Source organism: Nymphaea colorata, chromosome 7 (genome assembly GCF_008831285.2).
Source record: "Nymphaea colorata isolate Beijing-Zhang1983 chromosome 7, ASM883128v2, whole genome shotgun sequence".
In the NCBI taxonomy this organism is placed as follows: Eukaryota; Viridiplantae; Streptophyta; class Magnoliopsida; order Nymphaeales; family Nymphaeaceae; genus Nymphaea; species Nymphaea colorata.
In genome coordinates this window covers 24,475,627-24,497,354 of record NC_045144.1, presented here as the reverse complement: position 1 = coordinate 24,497,354, position 21,728 = coordinate 24,475,627, and the positions used below count along the sequence as shown (strand labels likewise).

Here is a 21,728-nt window from a genome sequence, read left to right as displayed (position 1 = left end):
CGTTCTCAACCATAGTCACAAAACTATACATAACATACCTTCTCCTTGATGCATACTTTACATCATTGCTTAGTTAAGTTCACTTTGTGAACTTTGTTGGCTTGGTTGATGAGTTTTTACTAAGTCAAGTTTGTCAAGTTTATTATTGAGAATTATTTTGGACGTTGGGACTCTATCGGTTTTTCTCCACATAAATTGTTCAGGTTTGGATCTAAGTTATATCTAAGGCCCACATTTTTGCCTACAATCAGACCATTCATTTAATGTTCTGTCACGTCAAATGAGATCATAACAGTTGGAAGGTTTCAATTTTCTTTTGCTAAAAAAAAATTTACTAAGAAGCGAAAGAGAGGGATGGCTTTGTTGGGTGAGTTTATTTTTGCTGAAATGACTTCAATTGTTGACTTGAAATGAATAAAAAGACTTGCTTTGGAATGGAATGAAAAAGAAAAATTCAAGTAAGAGATTTATTTTTTCTATCATATAGTGGAAACCAAAATATTGGCATGGAATATTTAGGAAAGCAATAACATAATTTTTTAAAGCTTTTACAAATAGACAGACCTCTTACTGAATTTCTTGAATTTTCTGCATAAAAGTTAATTACCATGTGTTGGATGATTTTAAATAATTTTATTTCAAAAATACGTTCCCTCGGTTTTTTAATCTTGTTATCCATCAGCCTAACATTACTAATTTATATTATATAGGCTACATGCACTGGGAAGGAGTGCGCCTATATTTACTGTGAAGAAATGAAAAGGATTAAGAAACGTACCCTTGATATGTAGCTCTAACTAACAACTTTTATTCTTGAACCAACATTTTGCTACAAAAACAAAATAGAGAAATTTTCATGGATATTCTACCTTTATAAAGGTGATGCATTGGAGGAAAAATAAATTTACCAAAAGTTGATGACAAATTATATGATTTTCAGAAAATTAAACATCATAATATGAAGGAAGAGTGATTTTAAAACCTTTTTTTTGTCTCAACTAGAATAAATTCAACTATGTAATTACTTAATGTAACAAAAACTTATGTGGACATATAAAATTAAAAAGTCAAAAAAGTATATTTGAAAAAGACTTTGATTAAAATAGTAGCAACTATATCTAACATTAATAAACCTTGTACAAAAATATCATTTACTTGTTTTCTTTTCTATGAATGTTTACGATCCTGAATTTGTTATTCATTTATTGAAAAAACATAATTTGAAATGTAAGAAACATAATCGTAAACATTAACATAGACGATGTTTTACCCAAAGTCCCAGAGTAGCCGTGAACCCCACTGTCAAGCGAAAGGGGAGAGGGCCTTTGGCCTATTCATAGTATCGTCAATTTAAAACCATATTTCTTTGTTTTGAGGCTATCAATTTGTTCAGATTGGTTCTTTCTATTGATTTTGTGTCCTGTGATTAGTGTAGGTATTTTTGCCATTTAATTTTTGCGAAGATGGATTGTCCCAAAAAGACCTAAGACCCCCCATTCTCCTTGCTTCTGGGGTCCTGGGCTACATCAGATCTGGGTGGCCCAAGGTACGGTACACCCTTCAACTTGAGTGTCAGGATCCCACTTTTCATAGTCCGGAATGTAAAAACCAAGAGAATCAAACAAGAAACATGTATTCTACATGTCTGTCCATGCAACCAATTATGCTATGCCCCTTGATGCATATTGGATGAGTAACTTAATGCTGAATTTAACAAAGAAAAATTTCCTGCTAAGGATATGCTAGGTGGCAGCTAGGCTAACTACTTTTATTCCAAAAAAAAACAAAAAATATAAAGAGAGCAAAAATTTTTTCATGCATCAGGCACTAAGTGAAACACAATGATGAGAAAAGGCAGCTAGACCAATTATATCTGCATAAGACTCTCCTTCTTTAGAATTTACTATCCCCCCACCCAAAAAAAAAAAAAAAAACTATACCGGTAGTGGCAAAGCTATATTGATGAAAAGTAACCCTGGTTGTTGCAATCCATCATGAATGAAGAAACAAAACCAAATGTAATAGTAAAATTTTATAAAGTAATTAAATTGTGCATACATCTAATGAAAATAAAGCTACATCAATATTTGTAGCAGGCCACACCAATTCTGATGCTCGTCCCTGTTCCATACATTGAAGTAACTACATATAGTGTTGACACAATTCAAATTCTATAAGTTTCCATTTGAATGCAAACCGTCTTAAGGCTGTAAGAACAAGAAATAATCAAAGTTGATATCCATAAAAAGAGCATATGAGAAGCAAACATAAATGTATTTCTGTACTACCTCAATATCAGAAGTGATAAGCAATGTGTAAAGTACACAACAATTTCCTAAACAACATTTTTGAGCCTTCATCACCAATAGCCAACTTTCTTGTCAACAAATTGATGATTTTCTAACAAATTTACTAATGCAGTCTGCAAAAAAAAAAAAAAAAGTGAAGGCTGCATAAAAAATTTGCATTAAGAAAATTTGTAGAGGCCACCTAAAATTTAGTAGATTACATATTTCATAGATGAAATTTGAAACATAACCCAACGTAGAATTGGATGATTACAATCTTAAATGCTCAATATGATGGCTCTGTAGCCAATAGACTGGTGTTCACTAGATAGGGTGGTAGATGATGCCTTTGATTACAATTTCTCTTGAATGAACTTCAACCCTTTAAAGACATTAATAATGCTCAAGATGAAGACTCTATAGCCAATAGAATGGTGGTAGAAGTTCAGTAGTTACGGTACTGGTGATGCTTCTTGGGTTTGAGAAGCAGAGCAAGAAACCTGCAATAAATGATAAAAAAGCAAACCCTTTAGCACCAATAGGTAGGAATTTGATCAATGTAAGACAACATAATTACTTTCAAAAAATGAAGTTAAATCACACATGATAGCTACCTGAAGTGATTTATGGCGAAAGAGAGTGATGCCAATATTCCAATAAACAGTCCTCTAGATGCCTTTTTGATTCACTGCCAAGTGCCATAAGAATATAAAGAAATTAACTACCAGCATATGAAGTAGCTTTTGTGCAAATAAAAAAACAAGAAAAAGTTTATCAATTGGGATTAACCAATTCTTTTATCAATATTTGAACACAGGTTGAGTTCTATGGCAACTCAGTTCAATCCTTCAAGGTATGAAAGCTACAAGATATAAGTAGCTCAACAATAATGTTAAAACTAGGAAAGGATACATTCTATTAGGGATAATACAATCAAAGTGGTGTCAAATATTTTATATGCTTCCTTCAGATCCATCTTTATTAAGTTTTCTTCTTCCAAATACAGTTTTCATGGAAATCTTGCCAGACATCAACATATTCTTCTCAAGTGAACCAGATTCAGACATCACCTTTGGATCACTTATAAGTGCTCCTTATCAAATGTTCCTTAGTCACTCAAACTTTTAAGTTTTTGCACAAGAAAGGCCATGGAGGAAGACAACATACCTGAACTTCTACTTCCTCATACATCTCTTGTTTCAGATGCTTATGCTCTAGGATTGGTAGTCTTTGCATCTGGTTTTGCAAATGACAATACTTTAAGCTATCATTACACCTACGATCCTGTGGTTGAATGTTTGTCTATTTGCACCCCTCCTATCCTTAAGGTGTCGATTGAGTGTGGGTATTTATGCGAAGCAGAAAAATTTCAAATTGATTTTTGAGAAAAAATTTAAGAGAAAAGGATCAGCCAATCAGTACGAGATCCAACCATTCTAGCCGCCTTTAACAAGGGTAACTGGACAAAGGACTAAGTATTTCTTGGATCATGTACAAGTATGCTTGTGGATAGAGGGTTGAAATTGAAATTAGAATTTCATTTTGATCTTGGTTTTGAACAAGCGATTTCTAAACTTTTTTTGGGTAAATAAGAAAGAAATTTGCACAAGTTGTTTGAAAAATTAACTTGATTTGGTAAGCTATTTGAAAATTCAACTTGTTTGTTTAGGAAATTGGTAAATTCTTTGAAAAAAATAAAAAAAATTACCATTGTTTAAATTGGAATTCATTGTTTTGGCAAAAAAAATGTGCCACTGGATGGCAAAGGTATTGAAAATTCACTTGGATCGTGGTTTTGACCCAAAATTTTGGAGTTTTGCTTGATAATTTTAGCAATTTTGAATTGAAATATTGGATAGAAAATTGAAAATTTGTTTAGAAAATTTGAGAATTTGGAGATGGAGATCTAATTCTTTGTTGTGAACTCAAGATCACTGCATGATTTTGGATTGAAATTGACATCAAATTGTGTTCAAGTTTTTGGGAAATCATTAAGCTCAATTAATAATTGTATTGATTTTGGACACAAGATAACTAAGTTTTCTTAGCAAATAGATTAATTTTGAAATCTCTTTTTGCCAAATCACATGATTAGGTTTAAGAGATATGAACGTGATTTCAAGTGAATTCCCTTTTTAGTGAAGAATTAGGTGCAAATGAAACTCACTCTTTTGATGGAAAGTAGATTCCAAAATGTTAGAAAATATATTGTTTTCAAATTTTTTTGGGAAAATTAGGATATGATGCTTATGTCTTCTTTTGAAACTAAGTGAGATTTCCACATTCTTATTGCAATATGACTTCTCCACTTTTTGCAGTTTGAAATAGGATCACTTATTTTTTTTAGAATGTGCATGTGTGCAATTGATTTTGGTGTGTGAATGCATGAAAGAAGAAGAGAAACTGTATGAGGACATTCATTTGTCTCTCCCACATAATTTCTCATGATTCAACGCAAATATTCATTTCTTAATCTACACATACAAAGATTGATTTTTAGTTAGAATGTAGGACTTCTTCTAAGTGTGCTTGATATATTATTAAGTACAAGAGTAAGAGAGGCAGTCCACCAGTTTGAGATATGAAAATAGCTTATCCTTCAAGTTGCCATCAACAAGCACACGCAAGAACTATCATTATTGATGTTCAGATATAGTATGAAAGACTGAAAAACATGAAAATCACTCAATCCATAAAAAGAACCATAATTTTAATATTCTAATTGCAGATAAAATCTGGAGTTGGAATGAAGAAGGAAAAAGAGAGGTCGTTACTAAGATAATTGATGCAACACGTTAGGTCTTTAACTGCTGGCTAAACAGCATGATCCTCCCACTTTCCTTGTGCTTCAGGATCTTCACGTTCTCCATATCCCTTTCTTTCCATTGATTTCCTTTCATGTGAAATTGACAAAGTTTCACCTTCTATAAAGAACAACCCCATGTGATGGATTTTTGTATTGGACTCAATCTCGTCAAATCAAATGTTTGGTTGTAAGAGAAAGACATAATGCAGCCAGAGTAATACCTCTGTTACTATCCTGGAGATTTTCAAGGGCTGAATTGAACAACACTAACATGTGGACCTAAAAAAGTGTCGACAAACAGGCAAACACAAGCATTTGCAGAAAATCATCAAAGAAACTCTTCAAACACCCATCAACAAACTTAATCTCCCCTAGAAAACACACAGATCTCTCTATAAATGAAAGAAATGTGCAAGAAGAACCTAGGCACATGCCCTAACCTCGTGAAACCAAATTCTTGTGCCAACGACATATGCCCATGATCTATACATGCCATGATATGTAGAGATGCTTCACGACATGCACCACTATTTTTCATCGCTATAAACCATCACCGGTATAGGCCTAGAAATTCCCACATGTTCTCTTGTTTCACATACATCTGTCTTCTACTGTTGTGGATATTTTTGCCCTCCAGCATGGCTCTTGTTTTTTCCAGCCTGGTTGTTGAAACTGATCCAAGCTTCATGTGGGTCTCCATGAATTTCTGCTGCAAGAATAGCTATCTCCCCTTGACCCTGCCATTTCCAAATTTCTCTGTGGATGTCTTTCGAAACACTAACCAGTTGCACATAACTCTCTCCAAACCCTTTCACCTCTTTGACCAATTATATGTGTTATTTCTACCAATTTGTTCACATTAATAAATTGGAAAAAGCACTTCAAAGATTGCTAATTTGGGACATTAGGGGCTCGTTTGGTAAGTAGAACAGTTTGTAACTGTTATGTGAATCTGCCATAAAAATCTTTCTAAGGTGTTCTATGAAATCTACTCCATCTTTGAACCATATTCATGAAACATTTATCTTAAGGGAATTTTGTCTCATTGAAATGCCCCATCATTCCTGTAGCGGAACAGTTGATGGAAGGATCCATTCCAACTCCATAAGCACACACAGGTATAGGCTCATATGCCAAAAAAAAAGACCTTAACAGCCTTATTCCTATCATTTTACATGAAAATGTCCCAAAAACAGCCATATAGTTTTTGACAACCTTAGGTATCTGATCTCCAAAGCTAACAACTCTTAGAATTTCAAATACCATTTCTTATTAGACCTTTTCTTCTGGAAATAGTACTAGAACATAAATTTGCAAAAACTGCATCTTTAGTTAGCATGCTTTACAAGTTACAACTAATGTTAAGCTTTTCCTCCTTCAGAAGAGAGACTAGTCTAATTGAGCTGCAAACTTTCCTACTCCACTCTTATTCCAATACACTACCTTAATGTGGTTCATCCTCATGGCTCCTTCACATTAATAAATCACATGATATACGACTTGCATAATATTTTCACAAAGCATAATATCCCTTGTCCAGATTACATATACTTCAAAATAATGATGAATAATAATGTAAAAATCTTGCTTATTGAAACAGTAATGCACCAATTTTCTAATGCAACAGCCAACAAAGATTATATATCCATTCACTATTATATTTTTTTGTTCCCTGTTAAGGAACCACAAGAACTTTGAAATCAAGATGCCCTCATCAACTTTGAAATTGTTTTGGACTTTTAATAGAGACTGAAGCTTCATCAGTGTTGTATTTATCAACATGCTATGTAGATTAATGAAGACCTTCTATATATTATTTTACACTTTTCTTATATTTTACGCATTAATTCAATCATGTGACCACATATTTTTTCTCATAGGTAGCATATGTAATTAAAATAGACATGTTGATCAGTGTCCCTCTTCACGGATGGGCCAAATCAAAAGTTTACTTGTGATATTCAAGTAGTTTGGTTTCATGACTGACTTGATTCAAGAAAATTTTAGGTTTTCGCAAGTTATGCTTGTGCAAACTGGTCATTCCCTTTTCTTTACATAGAATTTATCTTTATTTCTCCACTGCTCTTTGCTTTGTGTCTTTTCCTGCTAGGTGATATATCCTTCTTGGCTCTCCACCTGTTGATTTTCCCACCAAAAGGGTCCTTGTTTGAGGCGCCTTTGAACCCTTCTATACATAGTTGCATCTTTCTTGTGTCTTTCTTTACTCCTTGCACCTTAGACTAATCCTTTTCATTCCTGTAGAGTCTGTTTGGCAGCAGGGACACTTTGTGAGTGTCTTATAAACCTACCCCAAGGCTTGAGGTAGATTCATGAAACACTAAAACTTTTGTCCATGAATATGCCCCAATATTTGGAGCAGGTTCAAGGGACATCCACAGAATGCTTCTTCTCCCAAACGACCTCTTATTGATGAGAAAAGGACATCTCTTGGTGCTCCTAAAAGGAGATGAATTCAGGTAGAGGATCCAGTGCCTCCCCCTCTTGCAAATTGTAAAGAGGAAAGAAGGGCTTAAATTAGGAATAAGGGGGTGTATACTTGGATTATAATGCTACCATTAGTTGTACAAACATCGTCAGCGAAAGGATATTCAAAGATAACTTCTCTTGTTTTTTAGCAGTATGTTGAATGGCACCTGCACATTTGTCTTCTTGGACTCCATTATCGGGTAGTGAATACCTGAGCCCAATAGCACAGTCTTGTGCCTCACACCAATACCAATCATTTGAGTACTGGAGGTCTCCCCTCTAATGATCCCATTCTACCGAATGCTAGCCATTTTCTATCTAATCCCCTGTTTCCTCCTTTTTAAGGTATGTTTTGCTAAATAGAACAGTAGGTAACTATTCCATTGATATGGCTCAAATATTAGGGAAGTTTTGTGGCACATGTTAAAAAGTGTACAATCAATCAACCCCAACTTTCTCGTGGATTATGTATAGTTACAAACTGTTCCATATACCAAACGGGCCTTTAGGACTCTTATCAATTTTTTAACTTTGGTTTGTGGGTCTTGTACCCCAACTTCAATACTTGAATTGTGTGGGGAGGGACTTATCTACAAAAAGCAATCAAATGCATCACAGCTTCATATCTAAGAAGTGCCAAAACCTGAACATAGAGAAGATAAATTTCTTGTTTATAAAATCTCCCTCTCCTAGTGCCAACTTAAGAAAGCGGATGGGGGCAAATCTTATGGAGACATACACGTTGGTCTAATGAACCCTAATCTCATGGAGACATCCTCTTCATTATCTTGGAGATTCTTTCAAGGTAAGTCCAAGATCATTTCAAGCATTGCTTCTTTCTTTATTTTTCTCTCATCTTCATCTCTCCATGGCCAAAGCAGATAGCACTCAACCTCTTTTTAGAGACAAGAGGCTATGCTCAAGTGCACCGGAAGCATGAGAAGATGAAATGATCTTTCATTTCCATGCTTGAGTCATGTTATTTTATTTCTTGAAAATAGTCTTGCCTTGCTTCCTCTCTTTCTCTCTTCCTCATTTTTTCATGGTTAAAGGAGATAGCTTTCATTCTCTATTTTAGAGTCAATAGGCTATGCTCAAATGCACCGAGAGCATGAGAAGATGAGATGATATTTCTTTTTATAGTTGAATCATGTTCTCTCTCTCTCTTTACTTGAATATTGTTTTGTTTCAAGTTATTTGATTTTTCCTATCTATACGTGAATGTATGGTGAGAATGAGAGTATGGTTTGAGAATTTTTACCTTTATATTAATTTTTGAGGTTGGAACTTGTCCAACTCAGGAAAAATACTCACGAAATATGTACATTTTAATATGTATTTGCATGTCATTTTGCTCGGTAGCCTTGACCCCATCGGCATTTCATTACATTACTTGATGATTATATTTCCTCTCTTGCATATAAGACTAGTTGAGGAGGATCAATCATGTTTACCTAGATCAAGTATCAAATACAACCTTCTCAATTTAAGGCTTGATTCAAAACAATATTTGCTCTTCTACTTATTTTAATCACCATCTTAGGCAACCGATTTTGCATGATTTCTCATATTTCAAAAATTCCCCAATACCTATTTGTCTCGGTAATTATGTTGCCGGGCTTGGTCTTCAGCGGAAGCACAAGACTAAACCTTACAACTAAACCACACCTTGGGTGGGAAGCCCCCTCGTTAGTATCATGAGTGGTAACTTGTGGTATATCGACGAGAGTCCAAGAAGAAGTAGATAAACATTATCCTTAGTTGCCAAATGAAAAATTTTATGCTCATACCAAGCCTTTTGGGTAAGGTTTACTAGCATATCTTATATGGAATAGTTTGATTAAACCCAATTTAATTAAGGTCCTATGCTCATTTTCTAAATATATGCTTGACAGAGGTGGCCTTAGAAAGGGCTAGATGTTTATCATTGTATGATGATCGCTTGTGCATCTTTCACTATATTTTGATCAATTTAATAGTTTTACATTTTGTTTTCTTATTTAAATCAATGTTTCATTCGATCAACTCTATATAATCTTCAACATGATCACACCATGAGCTCATGCTTTAACCCAACTATCTAAATGACATTGATTTTTTAAATACTGTCATTCAGCAAATCCATTTATCAGAATTACTTCAAGATCTACATTTTATCATACTTTGTCAATTTCTCATCTATTCGTTTGTCCAACTTCATATTTCGAAACTTGATAGCCAGTTATTGGCTCAATTACCAGCTTTGCATGACTTATGTCATGCATTCTTTTGCCCTCATTTTAGCCAAATATTTTTTCAAGTTTCAATACTTATGATGTGTCTTTCCTCACATTTTACTACTTCCATAATTTCATTGGATCATCAATTATTCCTTGGCAAGTCTATTTTTCTAGAGTTGCTTTGAAATATACATTTTATTATACATTGTCAATCCCTTATTTATTTTTCCAACCTCATGACCACCTATTGGCCCAATTACCAACTCACTTGACTCAAGTCTTGCATTATTTCTCCCTCATTCGTATGCAGCCCAATAACTTTCTAGGTTCAATATACATAGTGTGTTTTGCTTCCCATGGGTCGTCAATTATTTTTTGACAAGTCCATCTTTTTGTTGTAGAATTGCTTCAAAATCTATATTTCATCATACTTTATCAATCCATCATCATCATTTATTCATTGGTCCGACCTCACATTTTCTAATTCAATTACCAACTTTGCTTGGCTTAGGTTATACATTATTTTTCCTCATAATTCTCTATCCTCAGTACTCATAGGGTTTATTTCATTGTATTTTACTACTTCCATATTTGAGACATCGATTGCTCTTTGTCAATCCATCATTTATTTGTTCGGAATCATATTCTCAAACGAGACTTTGCTTGACAATTTTCTAGAGTCAACACCAATAGTATATTTTTCTTCCTATTTTATTACTTTCATGATTTTATTGAGTTATCATTGGATGTCAATCGTTGCTTAACTCGAGTATACTTCATTTTTCAATCATCAGACATGTACTCGAGTATACTCTATTTTCAATGATTAGACATGCATGAATTAAAAATCATGTATTGATAAATTGCTCGTAATTCTCTTTATTTTCCTATGTTATCAACTTGATATCTTTCTATGAGAATCACTAGTTACCGATCATATTTCTATAATAAATTGCTTTCGTTCAAACTTTGTCCCAATTTCATGTCAAAATTCTTTTATATCCAAGTGCAGACTTGTGATATTACCTTTCGCTTATTCGTTCATTCTTTGAGGCAACTTCCATTAGTTTCTCCGCCTCAATCTCAGTTTGTGATCAACATGTGCTTGACTCGGGCTGTACATTCCTTTTTTCTCATTTATATTTAGCCCAATAATTTTTTGGCTTCAATACATATGATGTGTCCTTTTACCATTTTACTACTTCCATGATTTTATTGGACCATTGTTTATTCCAAGATTTTTACTAAAGCTCTGATTATATTCTATTTTCAATCGTCGGACATTTGATTTTTGATTTATTCATTCACCTGTGTTGAATCTATATCTTCATGAATCAAACCACATATATTTATATTTTACTTGAGATTTAACCATTTCAAAACTAAGATTTTCTATTTTTCTACATTATCTTGATATCTCGCCATGAGAATAACCATCTACCAGTCATATTCTTATAACAAATTTCCTTTCTACCAGCTTTGCCTCAATTTCTTCTCCTTAGAGGCAAAATAAAAATTCTTGCATTCCGAAGTTCATATATATGTCATTACATTGCACCCTCATTTTCCTATTAGTAGAAAATATATCTTCTTTATATAATTTTGCTCATACCTTATTTGATTGAGGCAATTTCCATTATTTTCTTCACCTCAGTCTCAATCCAAGACATCAACCATTTATCTTCTACCTAATTCTGTTATTAATCTTGGCAATTGCCAATACTGGAGCATTTTTTTTTATTTTTATTTCAAGACATTTCCAAATTGCTTTTTCAACAAATATTTTTCATGAACAATCATCATTGTCCACAGAAAAAAGGATCATATCCCAATCAAATCAACTTAGCTGTTAAGCTAAAGACTTGATCAAGTGCAATTCGGCCGCTAGGTTCAGAGCTTTCTAAAAGCTAGCTCAACCATGTCACTAGATAAGGGAATTTTATGGAGCAAGTGCAACTTAGCCGTTTGGTTATGGGCTTTTCAAAGCAAGCTCCACCCAAACATTAGTTTGGAGAATTTTAACAAGTTCAAAATCTAGCCTTGGGTGAAAACAAAAATTTCACTAAAAGCACTCGAGGTGATAGGAAATTTTCTTGCCACAACCAATGAAGGAGCAACACGGTTTCATTCATTGATTCAACAAAGGTATTCGAGGTGATGAGGGTTCTTTCACGGCATTGTCACTTGTTATGGAGCAACCCATGCAGGAAATGGGTAAAACCTGAAATTATGGATAAAAGAGCAACCCACACAAGCAAGGGGTTAAACCTGCAATGCAAGCCGAAGCAACACACGCAGGTAAAGGGGTTAAACCTGCACTGCAAGCCAAAGCAACTGACGCAGGTAAAGGGGTTAAACCTACACTAGAAGCCAAAGCAACCCACGTAGGTAAAGGGGTTAAACCTGCACTACAAGCCAACGCAGCCCACACAGATAAGGTGTTGAACCTGCAAGCCAATGCAACGCACACAGGTAAGGGGCTAAAATTGCGATGAAAGTCGAGGCAACCCATTCAGGGGGTTAAACCTGAATCTGATATCGGCAAACCCGCGCAGACAAAGGGTTAAACCTGCGACATTAGCTCAAACAACCCACTCAGGTAAGGGGTTAAGCCTGATATATTTCTCCCAACATGTTTTGTTTGAAAAATTTGTGGTGCTTATCTTTGTCACTAAGCATGGCTAACACCGGCTTAGTAATAAAGAGGGACATCTGTAATCACCCCAAATTTTTCTGAAAGATTGCGTTATTTTACTCAAGCGCAAAACCCAAAGTTAGACGCAAGATTCAAATACAAAATTCAACTTTCAGATTCAAATTAGAACCAAAACCTGAGTTCAGATCCAAGTCAAGCATTTCAGACCCAAAATTCGAATCGCATTCAAAACAACAAAATTTGAGCATCACGCGTCATGTTTTAAACCTAAGTCGCACGCTCAAACGAGTCGACAACCGACTAAACCAAAATCAGATTTGGAGCAAGTTCAGAATCGCTCAAAATGGAGTCGATTGCTCGTTTTTAACAAAAACTTTTCTTTTACACATTTTAAATTAAAAAAAATGTTTTCTATATAATGAGCCAACTCTACCCTTGCTGTGACGACCATAATTAATGTAAGAAGGTAACTGCTTGACTCTTTGTGTTTGATATGCATTGACCGATCTATATGTATATTTCCAGGAGCTATGAGAATTTCTCTGTTATAGTTTTGAATTAATAATGATAATTCGGGAAGGCAAACAAAGGTTGTTCTCTAATACTTTTCATTTTTTGGTATTCCTTTCCAATTCATATAACCTAAGATAGTACAAATAATAATGCTAGGCTAATTGGTATGTACAATAAATATGGCGGAATAATCATTTTTCAAATAAAGTTGTCAAGTTTTTTGTGGAAATTCAAGAAGGTCAAAAAAAGGAAGAGCATATTATATGTTAAAGTGGGGAAACCAGCACCCCTAACAAGCAAGTTGCCCATTACATAACAAAAGGCATGTCGCTTGGTGACAAGATTTAAAACTGTCCTGTTGCCTTTCAGATACCCTCAAATAACATTATTACAAAAACGACTTCAATTCTGAAGCTGGTTATAAATGTCTTGTTGGGCACGAAAATTTCATACGCCAATATAGTGGTGGTGGAAAATGCCTTTAGTTAATAGAAAAAAGAACTTTTGTATGTGCAGATAAGATCGAATGATTGAGTCAATGGTAAATGTAGATCGAAACAGCAAAGAAACATCTTCATTTTTTGTCTCAGTTTATGTTGTTATCTCATTCTCTTCATGTCGCATTGTCATGCCTATTATTTCATGCTCTTATTGTTATTTCATACACATTTTCTCATATCCTTTATATCATATATCTGTCATTATCTTATACCTTAGTCATTATCTCATATTCATTTATTTTACTATGCTTTTTCATTATCTAACACCATTCCATATCATATCCCATGTCCATAACGTTGGAGATCATAGTTATGAGACAAAGTATAGAGATATGAAATAATGAAAAAAGATATGTGATAATGATAGGTTAAGAATGTCACTGTACACGTACAATGCTGAAGTAAATATACTCTACCTATGATGTACATACGTTGTGTACAGAGTGGCGCACTCCTCCAATTCCGATGACCAGAAATAAATTATAGTCTTCCGTACCCCCCTCCCTTTCCCATCCACACTTCTTATAAGAAAGCGTCCATTGATGCCAAACTGTGGAAATGAAAAGGTTGCGTTTTTTGTGATTTTCAGCGGTCTTCTCTGTCATGGCCCTTCCCCGTTCAAGGTTCCTTCTCATCTTCCTTGTTCACATTCTTGCTCATATCTGCAGATCACCTACAACTTCACTCAACAGCACCTTTCTCTTCAACCGCTTCTGCCCCTCAGACCTGAACCTATCCGACTCTGCAACTGTTACGAGAACGGGGGCTCTTTCCCTGACCAACGGTCACCTTGCCACGAATCCAGGCATCAAAGGCCACGCGTTCTACCCTGCCATTCTGTAGTTCAAAAAGCCTCCTGGTGCTAAGAAAACCAAATCGTTCAGTACCCATTTCGTGTTCGAAATCGTATCCCAGTTCTCGGAGTCAGCGGCCATGGCTTCGCATTCGTCCTGGCGCCAGAGAGGAAGAGGAAGCTCACGTCTGAGAAGATAGAAGGATGGGAGATGGACTACCCACATAGGCTCCCCTACAAGAAAATCTACAGGGCAACTAAAGGTTTCAAGGAAGAGTTGGGGAAAGGAGGCTTTGGCAGTGTCTACAAAGGTGTGCTGCCCAGAAGCGGAATCGAGGTTGCAGTGAAGAAAGTCTCACATTGTTCAAAGCAGGGGATGAGGGAATTTGTGGCAGAAGTGTCAAGCTTGGGGAGGATGAGGCACAAAAACGTGGTCCAATTGCATGGTTGGTGTAGACGAGGCGAAGATCTACTCCTGGTTTATGAGTTCATGCAGAACAGGAGTCTAGACAGTCATCTTTTTGGGACGAAAGGGAGCAGGCTGAGTTGGGAACAAAGGTTCAAGATTCTAAAGGGAATTGCTTTCGGCTTGCTGTATCTTCACGAAGAGTGGGAGCAAGTGGTCGTGCATAGAGATGTTAAAGCGAGTAATGTTTTGTTGGATGGTGATCTAAACGGCAGGTTGGGTGATTTTGGGCTTGCCAGACTCTATGACCCGTTAGGAACAACACACAATAAACTCTCCTCTCCCACTCTCAAGAGGGGGTTAGAAGCAACAAGGAAGAAGACAACGATTTACGTGGTTTGGAGCAATAATCTCCTACGTCCACGGTCGCACAGATCTCTTGTATTCTCTCTCTCAGATGAACACACAGACAGACACACACCAGCGGCGGCCATCCTCTAAACATAAGGATTAGGGCAAACCCGCGTTTGTACAAAATGACATGTATGCCCTTACATATAGAAAAAGTAATTCAAGTATTGCATATGAGTGTCCAGTATGGATCAAGTTCCATACACCAACAATCTCCCACTTGGAATTTGATCCATCCAAGTGCTTGTACAACACATACTCAACATGTGCGATGTCTCCTCATCAATCAACCTTGGAGACCAACTGAGGTTTAACATAACCTCAGCTTCTCAGCAGTCACTGGCTTTCTCAACATGTCTGCTGGATTCTCTATTCCACGAATCTTTTCAAGAGATAGTATCTTCTCTTCCAACAAATCTCTAATGAAATGATACTTCAATTCAATATGCTTTGTTCTAGCATGGAAGACTGGATTCTTGGCTAAATGAATTGCACTTTGACTGTCACAAGAGAGAACACTCTTATCTTCCTTTACATGCAATTCTTTTAGAATAGTCTTTAGCCAAATAATCTCTTTGCTGGCTTCTGTAACTGCAATATATTCAACTTCTGTAGCAGACAACGCAACAACCTTTTGAAGCTGTGAAACCCAACTGACACAGGTTCCTCCTAGGGTGTAAATGTACCCGGTAGTATTTCTCCTACTGTCAAGATCACCACCCAAATCTGCATCCACAAAGCCATGCAAAAGTAATTAATTTTTCTTAAAACAAAGGCTCATACTTGAAGTTCCTTTCAAATATCGTAATATCTACTTCACAGCCTCTCAATGTTTCTTTCCAGGCTCAGCGATGTATCTGCTCACTGCTCCCACTGCTTGTGCTATGTCTGGTCTAGTGCATACCATAGCATACATCAAGCTACCCACTGCTGAAGCATATGGAATCTTTGACATTTCTTCATGTTCTTCATCTGTCTTAGGTGGCAAATCCTTGGACAGTTTGAAATGACTAGCAAGAGGCGTACTAACAGGTTTAGCATCTTGCATCTTAAACCTGCACAAGATCTTCTCAATATAATTTTGTTGAGACAAATTTAAGGTACCTTGCTTACTGTCCCTACTGATTCTCATCCCGAGGATTTGTTTCGCAGTGCCTAGATCTTTCATTTCAAACTCCTTTGATAGTTGTTCTTTCAAAGAATTGATCTCTTGCAAATTTGAGACAGCATTCCTTCATCCACATATAATAGTAAAATGATATAACAACTATCAAGGTTCTTAAAATAGCAATAGTGATCCATATCACACTTCTCGAAGGCATTCTCCCCATGAAGTTATCAAACTTTTTGTACCACTGTCTCGGTGCCTGCTTTAAACCATAGAGACTCTTCTCTAACTTGCATACAAGATTTTCCTTTCCTCGTACCTGGAAACCTTCAGGTTGTACCATATAAATATCTTCCTCCAAATCCCCATGAAGGAATGCAGTCTTTACATCTAGTTGCTCCAAATATAAATTTTTAGCTGCAACTAAACTTAATACCAATCTTATAGTAGTTAGTTTTACAACAGGAGAAAAAATTTCTGTATAATCTATACCTTCTTTCTGTTGAAAACCTTTTACTACTAACCTTGCTTTATACTTTTTTCTTCCATCTGCTTCTTCTTTAATCCTGTATACCCATTTGTTTTGCAATGCCTTCTTCCCACAAGGAAGCTCAGTTAGTTTCCATGTTCTGTTAGCATGTAGAGAGTCCATCTCTTCTTTCATGGCTAACTCCCACTTGACTGAATCTGTAACCTGCATTGCTTCATCAAAACACTCGGGTTCTCCGGCATCAGTTAACAGTAGGTAACGTAAATAAGGAGAATACCTTCGATTTGGTTTCAGCCTTCTACTTGATCTCCTCAATGGAGGTTGGGATGTGCTTGGTTCTTGTTCCATCTGGAGTCTTAATTGCAACATCATCTTCAGAGACATCTTGAAGTTCTATAATGTCTTCACTTGTGTCATGATGTTCATTCTTCTCAGACATAAGACTACCTGTCTTTGTACAGAGCCATTTCATTGAACACTACATCATTATGTCTAATGATTTTCTTCACTTTATCATCCAAAAAACGATACCCAAACTCATCATTTCTATAACCAATGAAATAACATTTCCTGGACTTAGGATCTAATTTATCCCTTCTATCCGAGTCTATATGTATGTAAGAGACACAACCAAAGACTCTTAAGTGTGCAAGATTTACCTCTTTACCGATCCAGGCTTCTTCAGGTATCCCATAGTCCAAAGGAACAGAAGGCCCACGATTTATCAAGTATGCAGCTGTATTGATTGCATCCGCCCAAAACATCTTTGGCAAGCTTGAATGCAGTCTCATGCTTCTTGCTCTTTCACAAAGGGTTCTGTTCATTCTTTCAGCAACCCCATTTTGTCGTGGCTTTTTAGGGATTGTCCTTTGTGTTCGAATCCCATGATCTGCACAAAAATATTTAAACTCTTTGCTGTCATACTCACCTCCATTATCTGACTGCAGACATTTATTCTTCTTTCCAAACTGATTTTCTACTTCTGCTTTCCACCTTTTGAAAACAGTAAACACATCAGATTTATGTTTGAGAAAGTAAACTCATACCTTCCTTGTGCAATCATCAATGAATGTAACATAGTATAGGGATCCTCCAAGAGAACGAACTGGAGCTGGTCCCCAAACATCAGTATGCACCAACTCTAGCTTTTCCTTCTTTGGAGGCCGTCCAACTTTGGAGAAAGTAACCATTTTCTGTTTCCCGAAAACACAGTCTTCACATAGCCCAATGTCTACAGATTTCAAGTAATGCAACTTGTTATTTGTTGTCATGATCTTCATTCCCTTCTCACTCATATGCCCAAGCCTGCAATCCCACAACAATGATTTATTCTCACATTTCGCCACAGCCACTGTGTCTTTCACATCTGCAGTCATGTACAAAGTGCCAAGTTTGTGACCTCGTGCTATAACCATAGCACCTTTGGTTATCTTCCAAGATCCGCCAACAAAGGTAGTAACATAGCCTTCATCATCTAACTGCCCGACCAAAATGAGATTCCTCTTCAACCCTGGGACATGTCTGACATCTTTTAACTTCCATACATGTCCATTCTGCATTCTTATGTGAACCTCACCTTTTCCTACAATATCCAGAGGTTCATCATCTGCAAGGTATACTCTGCCGAATTTTCCTGCAACATAGTTGTGCATACTTTCATTAGAATACGTTGAATGAAAAGATGCACCAGAGTCTAAAATCCAAGACTCTATAGAGCTGTGTACACTTAAGGCAAGTGCATCAGCTATATCTTCTGTTGCTGCATTTGCTGAATCATCTTCACGATTTGGGTTCTTTTTCTTCAACAACCTGCAATCTCTTTTTCGATGTCCTGGCTTACCACAGTTCCAACAGCCATCACTTCGAGGTTTGGATTGACTCCTTCCCTTAGATTTGGACCTTCCACGCTCTTGGTAGCATTGATTAGTTCTGCCCCTATTTTGAACATTTTGGGCAGAACCGAGAGGTTCTCCTGCTTCTCTTTTGCGAATGTCCTCATTAAGTATTAAATCTTGAACACCACTGAACTTCAATTTGCTTGACCCCGATGAACTACTCATGGCGGTCATAGTGGCACTCCAACTCTCCGGTAGAGATGACAGTAAAATTAGGGCTTGAACCTCATCATCAAACTTAATATCCATAGAACATAATTGAGAAGTAATAACATTGAACTCATTTATGTGATCCGTAACAGAGGCACCTTCAGTCATTTTCAAATTAAATAATCGACGCATCAGATATACCTTATTCGAAGTAGAGGGTTTTTCGTACATATCTGTTAGCGTCTTCATTAGACTTGTTGTCGTCTTCTCGTTAACAATGTTGAAGGCGACGTTTCTGGCTAGCATCAACCGGATGACTCCAAGGGCTTGTCTATCCAGCAATTGCCAATCTGCATCAGCCATTGTTGCGGGTTTCGCTCCCATGAGCGGTTCATGTAGTTTCTTCTGATATAAGTAGTCCTCGTTCTGCATCTTCCAGAATCCGAAGTCTTTACCGTCGAACTTCTCGATTCTGATCATTCCTTGTTTCAGCGCCATTGTTCCTACCGCGAACGAACCGAGCTCTGGTACCAGTTGTTAGGAACAACACACAATAAACTCTCCTCTCGCACTCTCAAGAGGGGGTTAGAAGCAACAAGGAAGAAGACAACGATTTACGTAGTTCAGAGCAATAATCTCCTACGTCCACGGTCGCACAGATCTCTTGTATTCTCTCTCTCAGATGAACACATAGACAGACACACACCAGTGGCGGCCATCCTCTAAACATAAGGATTAGGGCAAACCCGCAGTTGGATCCGCGGTATTGCATATGAGTGTCCAGTATGGATCAAGTTCCATACACCAACATGACCATGGTACCAATCCCAAGACTACCCACGTCGTTGGTAGTCTAGGTTACATGGCGCTGGAGCTCTCTCGCACCAACAAATCCACGATGAGCTCCGATGTGTACTCATATGGTGCCTTGCTCCTAGAGGTGGCCTGTGGAAGGAGGCCAATTGAGCCCGAAAGGCCCTCTGACGAGATGATTCTGGTGGAGTTGGTCCACTCTATGTGGAAAGGTGATCGAATACTGGATGCCATGGATAAAAGGCTCGGAACGAGCTTTGTCGTCGAGGAAGCAGAGCTTGTGCTGAAGCTTGGCCTGCTCTTTTCACAGAGTGCACCTGAATCAAGGCCAAACATGTGGCAGTTGAGTCAGTTTCTTAATGGGGATGTGCCGCTACAAGATCTAGAACACCAGAATCTGGGTATCCACGATCAAGGCATGAACCAACTCCTTCTGCAGTATCCATCTTCGGATCAGGGATCGTCAACTTCGGCAAGCTCAGTCTCATCCGAGAAGGCATTGTCAACCTCATGAAACTTGGACCCATACAGGAAGGTATCATCTGCTCTGGGAAGGGTAACTCTGGCTTGTGATGTATGAAGACAATTCTCAACACGTCATTTCCGAGGCATCCGAAAAGTCATATAGGATCAGTGAATTGGCAAAGTAGCAGAATAGCATATTTTGCTTGACTTTCATGGCTGGTACATTGACAAGACCTATGACGTTATTTTCTGAAAGCTGGGTCCCGCAGGCCACCTACCTCAAGCAAAATGTTTGCATTATTTAATACTTGTGAAATTATATTCTTATGAATATACATTAGTTCCTCATTGACCATTATCTTCACTACTCATAGGTTGTGGTAGCCATGGCATAGAAAATTCTCTCTTCCTACGCCAGATTTAGACATAGCATGCATTTTGTTTCTTACTCTTTAAGCGACATGATTATCATCAACTACAACACAGTGTCCCGTTGTTGCCTTTCTTTCATTGCCCTAGGCCCAGTAGTTTAGTTTTTCCAAATTAGGGTAGCTTACCCTTTTCTGACAGCATTTTTGATATTAGGTTAGGTGATATCAATAAACTAAACCATCAAACAAGCTTTTTCTATTGCACAACTTCTGATTTGGATTTAGTAACTTCACTAGAATCTTAATTGCGATAAGCATCAATTATGTATACATATCTTCGGGCTTATATATCAAAATACCTACAGTGTACTTTTGCATGAGATAGGTGAATAGCTTTTCTACAATGAATAATTTATAAAATCAAAGAATACTATTATAATTACCTTAGCTAGATTTTCAAAAGAAGTACACTTATGCGCTCAACAAATGATCAAATAAAAAGAATGCTCCTTATCTTTTGAACTTCATAAAAAGGCCATTAGCTTGTGCTTCAAACCCCCATACAGCAATTTCTCCTATTAAAAGTATTAAAATACGAAATGTCCTTTCTTTGACTAATTAGAAAAAACATAAGATAAAAAGAAAACAGCCTTTACTAAACAATGAGGATAGACAACAACCCTCACCGTTCAAAAGGGCAATGGCCATGGCGAAGTCTTGACACCTCTGCTAAGAGAGTCAACGACATACCCTCGCTGTGCTGCCAGGGGTAACCATCACCTTTTGTTGGACATCAAAGGGCTGACAAACCCTTGCCACTAGAAAGCAAGGGCGGAGGCAGGGGGCGGGTAGAGCCATGGCCCCCTACACCACCCCTTTAGATTTTTAAAATTTCAAAAAATTATATGTAAATTTTAGTTTAACTTACATAAAAAATATGAAAAAATAATTGTGGTGTACTTATTAAAATTTTAGCCCCTGCAAAAAAAAATTTCTGGTTCCACCCCTGCCAGCAAGGGCAGTGAGGGTCGATTGTGACCATTGTTCGCTGCCCAACAACCGTTCCCACACAGTCCAGCAAGGGCAGGAAGGCAACTCCAGCTCCCTGGACAGCGAAGGATCGTCGAGCCTAGTGGGTGGAGAGGGAAGGTATGTTATGCAATTTTAGGGGTGTTTCCTTCACTCCTCATGTCAGGATCTAAAGCAGTTGAAAGAGAGACGTTGAAAATGCTTTTGGAAAGCTGACCTTCTTAGGAAGTATTACTCGTGTCTCATTCTCTCTTCCTACCCTTGTCATAACAGATCTTCTTTTTATGTTCATATAGCCTCAACATATAATATCGATGTATCCCTGACA

The 21,728-nt window shown here is 37.0% G+C and overlaps 1 protein-coding gene across 1 annotated transcript; it reads left to right on the top strand.

Moving 5' to 3' along the window:
• The first annotated feature begins 3,436 nt into the window (after positions 1–3,436).
• Positions 3,437–20,049, top strand: LOC116257244 (L-type lectin-domain containing receptor kinase SIT2-like). The gene is made up of 4 exons (XM_031633850.1): positions 3,437–3,584; positions 14,059–14,274; positions 14,385–14,972; positions 19,532–20,049. The coding sequence occupies exons 1-4, from the start codon at positions 3,437–3,439 to the stop codon at positions 20,047–20,049; spliced, it is 1,470 nt and encodes a 489-aa protein (XP_031489710.1).
• Positions 20,050–21,728: the final 1,679 nt, after the last annotated feature.